General features: G+C 41.8%; 1 protein-coding gene across 1 annotated transcript; it reads left to right on the top strand.

Moving 5' to 3' along the window:
• The first annotated feature begins 978 nt into the window (after positions 1-978).
• LOC117271366 (uncharacterized) lies at positions 979-10,812 on the top strand. The gene is made up of 6 exons (XM_033649482.2): positions 979-1,681; positions 3,305-3,374; positions 3,493-4,211; positions 6,363-7,368; positions 9,004-9,061; positions 10,493-10,812. Exons 1-6 carry the CDS (start codon positions 1,286-1,288, stop codon positions 10,524-10,526), a joined length of 2,283 nt encoding a protein of 760 aa, XP_033505373.2. The 5' UTR covers positions 979-1,285; the 3' UTR covers positions 10,527-10,812.
• The last annotated feature ends 222 nt before the right edge of the window (positions 10,813-11,034 follow it).

Raw genomic sequence — 11,034 nt, 5'->3', positions numbered from 1 at the left:
AATTTCAGGTAAATCAAAAGATAATTGACTGACAAGTCTTACTTCCTGTTTCCAGTCGGTGGCACAATCACCATGACACCTAATGTGCATGTAGTAGGCTTCGGGATTGGAGCCTTATAAAACATGTGAAGTTTGGGGCAGATTCAAAGATGTATGCTGGAGTTACAAACCACTTCCTGTTTGGTGGCGAAACATCAAAATTTGACTGCTTGCCACGGAGACACAGTTTGACAAAAACTGAAGCCTTAAGCAACTTTTGATGTCCAAGGTCTTCAGATGATACAGGCACAATTTGAAGTCGATCAGATTAAATCTGTAGGGGGAGTTTGTTGAAGTATGACCATTGGAAATGGCCAGAACTGCACAAAAATTATATATAAAATTCAAAATGGCTGGCTTCCTGTTGGGTTTAGGGTTTGGCTTCAGAGGCTTTTTGTACGTCTTGAAGTGTTACATGTGCCTGCCAAGTTTCATACATGTCGGTGAAGCCAGCTTCGGGGCCTGCCTCGTCGAAATTTTGTAAGGGGTGCTACTGAACTGTTTTCTTGCACCCCAAAGTTCCATGACTTTTCAAGCACCTTTAGGCCCTCAAAAATGAGATTCATTTGGAGGACGAGGAAGAAGAAGAAAAATTCCTAGGATTTCAGTAGGGTCTTCACACCATGTTGTGCTCGGGCCCTAATAATATTTTGGGATGTGGGCAGTGGAAGCTTTCCTAAGGTCCTAAATATACTAGGTCCAGCACTGACCCAGGGTCAAAAAACATGGGGGAGTGTGTGTGTGTTAGGGTTGGTTTGTACTATACATACATGCGTGCTGGCCACGTGTGTGTGTGTGTGTTGATTAGCTCTGCATAGGGAGGGGCAGCCACCAGAGCACGGAGATAGCTAAAGGAGGGAGGGGACTGAGGCCAGGACAACTTCCCATCATGGGAAGTGTGTGGCTGGAGTTTATAAATTCTTACCCATGTTTACACCTCACACACAATCTGATCAATTTCCAAGCTGTCAACACTGCTGGTAGGAAACGTCTGGTCAGCGTCATTAGTGCCTTTGGCTTTGTTAGAGAAAGGTTGCACAACTTTACAAGAAATGGACTGAATCATCAGGCTGCACTAAAATAATTCAGCATTGTTTTATTTGTTCATTTGGCTTGTGGAGTGCTGAGGAGGAACGTGTCTGTCTTCTGATATAGAGATGAACTTAGTTTGAACTTGGCTTGCTGCTCGTAGTCATCCTCAAACTTCACCACTTCTTACTGACCCTTTGTGTGGCCATCAGCACCCATGTACAGCAGCGGCTACTCTCACGTCTCCAAGTCCAGCCCGCATGCCCAAAAGAAGATGCAGTACCGCTCAAAGGGCAAGAGCTGCGGCTACTACATGCGCATTGTCTTCTTCTTCTCCTCGCTCATTCAGTCTCTCATCATAGTCAGCCTGGTGCTCTTTCTGGTCTATGGTAAGTCGCAGGACTCGGCATCCATGTCACGCATTCACGACCTGGAGGAGAGCTTCAGCCGACTCTCCATAGAAAACGTCTTCCTGAGGCAGCAGAGGAAGAACCTGACCAACTTACTCAACACCACCCTGACAGAGAAAGCCCGTAATGACTGGGACCTGGTCAACCTCCGCTACTTCTCCAACATCTCAGCCATTCTCATCCAAGATATGGACAGGAAGATGGTGAGAAACTGAGCCTTTTTTAAGCCTTTTGGATGCACGTTCCTGTCTGTAATATTGCCTCTGTGTCTTATACGGTATTGAACTGCTAACCTTTCAGCAGCCATAGAAATGAACATGTGGATGTTTTTGTGTCACTGTAAGATAAGATACAGATGAAAGGAAAAAAGATTCAATATACCTGCAAGAAAAACGCTTTATTTGGATCAAATGGCTGCAGATAGTTAGAGATAGAGATAAATAGAGTATTTGAAACCCTTCAACCAGAGGCATAAATATAGACAGTGCAGGCAGTGTGGTTGCACTGGGACCTGTGAGGTGGAGGGCATGCGAATGATTGAGATTGCAACCTATATTGTCATATACAGGTATGCAATGATGATTGTTGGGTAACACGTATGTTGATGTTGGCTAATGTCAAGTCTCTGTTTGATCATGTGACAAGACGATGCAATACCGTAGCTAGTCTAGGTGCAAAATCTGTCAAGGCTGACAAGCTGAGCAAATCTACAAGCCCAGCGAGCAGTCATGTCTTTTAGACTGAAAAGTGGCAGTAAGAAAAGACAAGAGAGGAACCAACAGGAGGCAAAAACTGGACTCCTTTGGGTTTTTATGAACAGTTGCCAGTGGTGTGTGCGTGCACTAGGGCCTGTCACAATAGCGTGCACTGAGGTCCGTAACTACGCCATTGATATCAACAGCTTACTAGTTGAGATTCAGAAATTCAGAAGTTTAGCTGTTTCTGTGGGTGTTTAAAGGGGAATGCAACCTAAATTGATAATTCCAGTATTTTAGGAGCCTGATTTTGTGGAGCCACTGACTGTTTTATGTTTTTATACCCAAATGAGTTTTATTCTATTGTAGTTCTGAAACAGAAAATGTACCCAGAGATGTACTCAGTGCTCTCTGTGTCATAGTAATAGTTTGACTTCATACTTGATGACATCACAAATTGGAGTTTTAGCACTATAGTTTTTTTATTTGGAAGAGAGTTGTTAATGTTTATGAACATTTTTGGATTGTCTTAGAATAACGTATGGATTTTGAAAATGGGCGTAGTTCCCCTTTAACTAATCATCGATAGAGTATAAGTGACAATTCATGAACACACCAGAATAATTAAGTTGAGCATGAGCTATTTACTCAAATCATGCAACAGTTTAAGTTCAACTAAATTATTCTGAGAATATAGAAATAATATTAATTATGATTTTATTTATTTAGCACAAAATACTCACCCCCTGATGTAGTGAATTGTCACATATACTCAAAAAAGTGTTCTAATGATCTAAAGGGCTTTAAAAGCCTCACATTGGTTTCAAATACTGAGTATATTTGCACCACTGATCACTGTCTAAATGTAGTTATATTTATGTCTATTTCAATGTATGGGATTGTAAAATGTAGTTCTGAGATATTCTTTTATAGTTTTCAGAACAAAAGGCAACCCAACAAATTATTTTTTAATATCATTATTATGAGTCAGAGTACTTTAGTGTTGATGTTGACAGTGCTAACATAATAAACTGTAAATGATCAGTTATTTTCCTTGTTTGTCTGATTTCACAACTAGTTTAGACCAAACCACTAAAACATTACTGGCTTTTCTTTCTCTGATACGAACAGCAACAGTGCTACAGCGAGTTGTTCCTTTGCAAGAGCTCAGGACGCTACAACTCCCACTGCCAACCCACATGTAAGTATGACCTTTCTAAATGTAAACCCAAAAATAACCACGTAAATAAAGGAAACAGCCGCTATAATGGAAAAGATGCATGTGTTATCCACTTCTTTTCTCTTGTTTTTCTGAGCAGTACAACTCCCTGATACCTGTAACTGTGGGCTGCTGGTTGAACGGCTGAAAGCAAGGCTTGAGCTTGTTGAGTCCAACTTCACGCAAACCACACAGAGGATGAGGATGGAACTGGACCAGACCGCCAAAGAGAGGGACAACCTTAACTTGGAGGTCATCCGTCTGCGGAGGGAAAGATCCACACATGAGAAGGAGGTGGACTTCTTCAGGCAAAAATGCAAAGATGACTTCACTCAGTCTTTGAGTGGTATCTCCAACGTCTCCAAGGCTTTCCTAGACAAGATCTCTTCCCTCGTCCCCTTGCACAGCCCCTTCCACCTCACCTGTCCCAGACAGAGGGAGCACCTGGAGCAGATCCGCACCAACTGTACCAGCCTGTCCCTGGAAGTGGAGGACAAGTTCCAGCGTTACCTGAATAATGTGGGAACACAGGTGTCAAAGATCCAGGGTGAGAACAGCCGCCTGAAGGCAGAGAACTGGCGACTGTCTGAAGACTACCGCTGGTGCAGCACCAACCGCACGGGCCTGATCCTGCAGAACAGACAGAACTTGGACAAGATGCAGCGCAAATATGATGAGGAGAAAGAGAGACTCCTGATAGACAAGATGAGGCTGAATGGAGAGATAGATGTCCTGAAAAGCAACATCAAATATAAGAGTAGAGAGATTGATCACATGGGCGAGCAACTGAAGCAACTCAACATGTCCTGCATGTTCAAGGTAAGAGCAAAAGTACACTAATTACACTGGTGATTTCATGAACATGTTAACAGCTCTGCAGGGGTGTAAGCGTGTGTTTTGTCCAGGTACTTCAGCTTCCTCCCACAGTCCAAAGACATGCAGGTTAATTGGTGACTCTAAATTGCCTGTAGGTGTGAATATTAGTGTGAATGGCTGTTTGTCTCTATGTGTCAGCCCTGTGATAGTCTGGCGACTTGTCCAGGGTGTACCCTGTCTCTCGCCCAATGTCAGCTGGGATAGGCTCCAGACCCCTCTGTGACCCCTAACAGGATAAGCGGTTATGGAAAATAAATGAATGATTGAGTTCCGAGAACAATCTTGTAAACATCTTGAACAATGGTAGCTGTTGTTTTTAGTGAAGCTGTTTTCCAGTCAAGGCGGTTAAAATGACAAAAGACAATGAAAGTTTCAATCAGTGAACTAACCACCAGCTGTAAACAGCAGCAGCGGATGTTACGTACATGCAGAGAATGCTGGTGGAGATTCTCTAAATGTAGTGTATACACTGGCACACAGGTGGTTGTCACATTTCTGTTGACATTAACTATAAAACCTGTTATATGTAATGATCTGTATACGTTTGTGCAGCATTTTGCACACGAATTTGAGCTTTGCTGCCAATAATACTCCATCTGTGCAGTATCAGTAGACACATTTGCTTATATAACACCTGTAGAAATACCAACAAAGCCCGGATCTCAGTGCTTTGAGATCTTAACATCTTACATAAGGTGTATGAGATCAAAGCAGCCTGACAGGTTGTTGGAAATGATCCAGCTTTGAGTGCAGAGGAGGAGGTTGGGAGGGAAACTATGCCAGTAAAGAGGGCAGAGGGGGGCAGTTATGTTAAAGGTGTAGTCAGCAATTGTGGAGAAAGATTGTTGATGTTTAAACTCAATGACCAGATGAAAACACCTATCCTGTCAGTGCCCCATCAGAAGCTCGGCTGCCTTTCTCATTATACATCAGTGGTCTTTCCTCTGCTCTGTGCATGAGCATGAACACCTGCTGTTTGGCTGGAATAATGTTGTGCGGCTCAATCCAAGCCACTTTGTTTCCTATTTACAGAGCCAGGGCTGTGTATGAACACCATTTTTTTTCAACGCACATGCAAAAAGGACAGCTAGTGGACCATGATGCGATGGATGTACTGGATTAGAATAACTGACTGCACCTTTAAATGCCTTTTTGTTGAAGAACAAATTGAGAACCTGGACATGGAGCTTTATGTTTTTCAAATCAGGGGCTTGCATCTTAAAAAAGAACATGTAATTCAATATAGTCATATGTTGTATCAATTTAAAATACTTTGGTTGCATCACATAATGCTAAACAGACAGTTCACCCCAAAACAAAAAAACAGATATTTTTCCTCTTACCTGTAGAGCTATTTATCAGTCTAGATAAATAGCTCTACAGGTAAGAGCTATTTATCAGTCTAGATTGTTTTGGTGTAAGCTGCTGAGTGCTGGAGATGTCTGCCTTCTCTTGAATATAATGGCACTCGGCTTGTGGTGCTCAAAGAAATCGTGAACTCAAATCAAAACCAGAAATCATGACCGGGTTACTCAAGATAATCCGCAGACCTTGTTGTGAGCAGTTTCATAAAGGAACTATTTTCTTCCAAACAAACTTTACTCGCCAACCATATCAAGCGCTCATCTACCGCTAGCTCACTTAGCACAACTGAGCTAGCTAACGTTACAGGTCAGCTGAGGAGGACGCCATTTATGTACATCATGAGCACAAACCTTTCCCTAATCCTGAGTAGATGCACACTTCTTTCTGCAGATTGATACAGTTGGCGGATGTAGTTGGTAGAAAATAGTTGTGAAATGAAACTGCTCACAACAAGGTCTGTGGATTATTTTGAGTAACCATGTCATGAGTTCTAGAAAGAGACATTGCTGTTGAGTTTTTCAAATGTATTTTTGGCGCTTTGAGCACCACAAGAGAAGGCAGACATCTCTACGGCCAATAAATAGCACTACACATAGGAGGAAAAATATGTAATTCTGATTCTGGGGTGAACTGTCCCTTTAATGCTATTTTTTTTTTTTTTTTTTTTTTTTTAAAACAAATGGTTAAAGTCAGTTTCCACATATTAACATTGGTCTCATTTTGTTTCAGGCAGGGTTTGGTGGACTTCCAGGAGGCTCAGCCTCTCGGCCAGGCACACAGTCCCAGTCTGCATGGGGCTTGCCCTCTGGTGGTGGTTCCAGCTCTTATGGTATAAGTCAGACTAGTAGGGTAGGGTCAGGTGGGTTGGGTTCAAACTTAGGCTCCTATGGGTCAGGTATCAATAAGCCATCAACTGGAGCAGGCTCTTCAAGCTCATCCCTCTTTAACTCTGGGTCCAGTAGCTCCAGTGGATCAGCATACAATAAGCCATCAACTGGGGCAGGCTCTTCAAGCTCATCCCTCTTTAACTCTGGGTCCAGTAGCTCCAGTGGATCAGCATACAATAAGCCATCAACTGGGGCAGGCTCTTCAAGTTCATCCCTCTTAAACTCTGGGTCCAGTAGCTCCAGTGGGTCAACATACAATAAGCCATCAACTGGGGCAGGCTCTTCAAGCCTGTCCCTCTTTTCATCTGGATCCAGTAGCTCCAGTGGGTCAACATACAATAAGCCAGGCTCTTCAAGCTCGTCATCTGGGTCCAGTAGCTCCAGTGGGTCAACATACAATAAGCCGGGCTCTTCAAGCTCGTCATCTGGGTCCAGTAGCTCCAGTGGGTCATCAGTCAGTAAGCCAGCATCAACTGGGGGACTTTTCTCAAGCTTTGGTTCATTAGGCTCAAGCTCTAGCTCTAGTGGGACAGCAAATAAGCCAGCAGTGAACACGAAAGTCACATCACCCTTAGGGACATCCTCTGGGTCAAGTGGGTCGAGTGGGATAGGCGCAAATAAACCAACAACAAATCTGAAAACCCCCACTAGCCCTGGGTCATCCTCTGGGTCGACTGGATCGACAAGTAAAAGTGGGTCAAGCAGCTTATCTTGGTTCGGGTTTGGGGGCAGTAGTTCAGGACAAAGTAAGACAGGAACTGGAACAGGAAAAGGGCCATCAACTGGGAATAGTTATGGTGGATCTGGATCATCGTTTGGTGCAGGAAGAACGAGTGGAGGTGGCTCAAGTAAGAATACTTAAAGTTTATCATTCCTATTCTGGGAAATTTTTTACTTCACCCACAAAATGACACATGCACATAAATTACTCACCCTGTGTTATGCTGAATTCAGGGATGCCTCCACGGTGAACGAAGAATCCAAAAAAATGAGAAAATTATTGACGAATTGTAGAAAAAGCGGGCCACATGTAACATCTGTTTACAAACTCTTACACAACTTGTGCTGTATCGTCAAAGTCCTGTTTATCAAGTCGTATACAAAGTCTGTACTTTGCAAACTCGTGCATTTGAGCTAAAACCTTGAGTAGTCTGCCTAGGAGAGCACGTGTGTTGAAACTCTGCTCATGCATTCCATTGAGCAAAGTCCCAACACATGTGTTTGCCAGTGGCACCTCCAAGAGAAAGGCCGGGGGCTCTTAAAGACATTACTGTCTTCAAGAGACTGTGGCATGTTCATTTTTTAAGCAAGCCTGAAGACAGTGGTATCTTATGAAACTAGACAGCATCCATTGGTACCATGTCAGCATAGCTTGTTGAGAAGGGTGCTAAATAACCCTGCAGTGTCCGGCTACATTTTGGCGAGGGAACAACAGGGATGGCCATTTTAAAAGGGATCCCTTAAACTCTCACCTCAAGAAATCAAAGAAACCAGCCTTTTTGAAGACCAAGACATGTTAACTGTACCGGTAATGACATAGTTTTCAACTAGCCTATGTACTTCAACAGCATAATGTTATTCCTGAAATTCAGTTATGGCTTTTGGTGTTGGTTTGCCAACCGAGGATTGTCAGAGGCCCCATATGGCCACAAAATTTCTTGGAACTCCACTGGTATTTGCTGTTGTTAAGTGTAGCCCCCATTTACTCCAATTCGTCAAGAATTCTCTCTCTTTTTGGATTCTCTGATCATCATGGAGGCATGCAAAAACAAAACAAAGTTTTCTTCCCAAATTCGAGGTAACACGGTGTATTACCGATACAAGTGATCTGAATTTTGACAGTGAAGTATTTCTTTAAGTTAAGACATGGTTCACTCAGATTACAAAGAAAACTCGCACATACCATTGGTGGTATCCAGCCATGCACATAGTTTTTTGCTTTTATTCACCCAGGTCTTGAGATATCCATCTTTGATATTTATGCCTCTACCCCAATACAATAGAGATGAATGGAAATGTATGTTGTATGTATTTGCAGAAGCAACTTTTTTCAAAACTGTGTCGTTCCTGGATAGTTGACAGGGACATCTGTGATTAATCCTGAGTCACAGGAGCACGAGCTACTGTTTATTTCATTTAAATTTATAATGCTTCGGAAAGCACAAATAAAATTCTATTGCTCCCATTCTCAGGGATGATGGATATCTCAAAACCTGGATATATAAAATTAAAACTACTGGCATTGACAGATATATAGATAATATGGGTGAACGGCCCCTTTAAAGAACATCATGAGTAATCTGTTAATCTGTCTCTTTGTATATAAAGTATGTTTTTGATTCCAAGCTATATATTACAGTACCTCCACGACTTCCACTTCAGTAGAAAGGCTTATTGTTAGTGTTTCTGTGATATTGTAAAGCATTATGTTTAGTTACATCATGGCTACGTAATGACTAATCACTGTTTTCTTGTGTTTACAGTCAGCGTCGCTCAACACCTTAAAGATCTGCAACGCCTCATCAACCCCTCTGGCCCAGAGTGAGTATTCAGTATCTTTTGCTGTAGGTTGTGAGTGAATGTGAAAGTGCTGCTGCTGTTCTCTGTTGAACAGTGTGTACACAGGAGCCGTATTCTATTATTTTTTGTTATTGTCCAAAAAAAAAAAAAAATCATGAGAAAAAAAACAAAGCCAGCAACACAGTCTGTCCCTCAATACTTGCGGTACATATTTACTACATGTACTTAATATGTTGCACTCAGCCTCAAACCCACTGGCTCCCACTGATGATGTAGATATTTAAAAACATATCATAAATATGCAGTTTTATTTTTTCTTAATGATTTCCTGAAACAGTTGGGCACTATAGTTTTTAGCAAATGTTAAGCAGCCAGAACTAAATAGTGCATTTATTTGGGACTACTTTCAGACGTGGATTAACACACAAAAATACATGACTTAGTGAATATTTACAGGATGATTACTGCAAAATAAAAACTACAGTGACCACGTTTATTGTAATGAAGGAACACATCACCCGGTGCAATGGTGTGGCCCATTGATGTGTTTTTAATCGTTTTTGGAAAAAAATTAAGCTTACTGGGCACAGGCCCAGGGGCTGAAAGTGTCGGAGCTCACCTGGCTGTCACCTACAAAACGTCTCTCAAATTAGCACAGACTGAGAAACTGCAAAGAGATATAAAGTTACTACAAAACAGGCAAAACAACCACAAAGAGACACAAAATGACCAAAAAAAGACACAAAATTAACCCAAAGACACAAAACAACAACAATAAAAAAAGAGACAAAACCACCACAAAGTCTTCAGCCCCGTTTCCACCAAACACTTTCAGTATGGTACCTTTGGAACCAAAAGTAACCCTTCAGACATGGTACCTAGAGCCTAGTGTTTCCACCTCAGACAGTACTCTTTCATGTGGGTCCAACACTCACTGTATTTCCTCATTACCAGCGACACAGATGGAAGTCTGCACCTCGTTTATCGTCCACAGAACGAGGCTGCACGCCAACATTTTCAGAACAAAATAAAACAGGCTGCAGTGAGAGTCTCTCTCCATGGGATATTCAAAAATAGCTGGTTTGTGCTTTTAGTCCTTCTCAGGCAAGCTCAGGGGTTTAGTGTTGCCAGAGCCCACAGGAACAACACTGCTGCAGGACACTTTATTTTTTCTCCAAGTGAGGGTTCGAATATATGCTATTTGCATAACCCGGTCGAAATTAATATATATAAACACGTGAAGATCCACTCATTACTAAAAGTGTATGTCATATAGAAACTAATAGAATGGTCAGAGTTGTCACATAATGTGAAAAGCGCATCGAACTGAACTGAACCGTACTGCTTGGTGGAAACGGGGCTTTTGTGTCTTGCTCCTGTGATACTTTCAGCTTGATAAACTCATTAATCAGCATCATGAAATAATGTTTAAACCTTTCTTCCTTTTTCCAGAGAGAAACAAGATCTCTCCAGAATGCTGGGCTAGTCCACCTTATAACTTAAAAGAGATTTATCTTCAACTGCATTTATTCTGCACACCTAAATCTCACGTTGGAGTTCACATATTTTATATCAATAAATGTACCATTTATGATGCTGTGACATTTTATACTTCAATATGCATTTAGATTAGGAATTTGAATATCTTTTGCACTTTAGAATGTGAAATGTGAAGTTTGTGTGTTATGATTTGTATCTCCGCAGTATGATCAAGAACATAATGTATTTTTAGACTGTAAATAAAGACAAATAAAACCTTTGTTTGAACGTAAGCACATCAACTGCGCCTGTCTCTTCTTTATAAACAAAGCTATTCAAGATATTATTCCGTGCAGACGCGGAAATAACTGTTTGTTCCCGTGTGCGTCACCTATTGTGTGGCTAATTATCTATAAATGACTCCCCAGCCCCTCCTGTGATGTTTCAGGGCAAGATTTACTGGCAAAGCAATTTAATCCCTCCACAGTGTTTATGTTTACCTGCCAAACTGTCAG

This window comes from Epinephelus lanceolatus, chromosome 12 (assembly GCF_041903045.1).
Source record: "Epinephelus lanceolatus isolate andai-2023 chromosome 12, ASM4190304v1, whole genome shotgun sequence".
NCBI lineage: Eukaryota > Metazoa > Chordata > Actinopteri > Perciformes > Serranidae > Epinephelus > Epinephelus lanceolatus.
The sequence above is the reverse complement of the archived record's forward strand: the minus strand, read 5'-3'. Positions and strand labels throughout refer to the sequence as shown.

What these genes read in the sequence shown, in the direction of transcription:
- LOC117271366 (XM_033649482.2), top strand. Translation starts at nt 1,286, where the DNA reads ATGTACAGCAGCGGCTACTCTCACGTCTCCAAGTCCAGCCCGCATGCC. An exon ending in CTCCCACTGCCAACCCACAT is followed by an intron (nt 3,375 to 3,492) that starts GTAAGTATGACC and finishes TTTTCTGAGCAG; the next exon opens with TACAACTCCCTGATACCTGT. An exon ending in AACGAGTGGAGGTGGCTCAA is followed by an intron (nt 7,369 to 9,003) that starts GTAAGAATACTT and finishes TTGTGTTTACAG; the next exon opens with TCAGCGTCGCTCAACACCTT.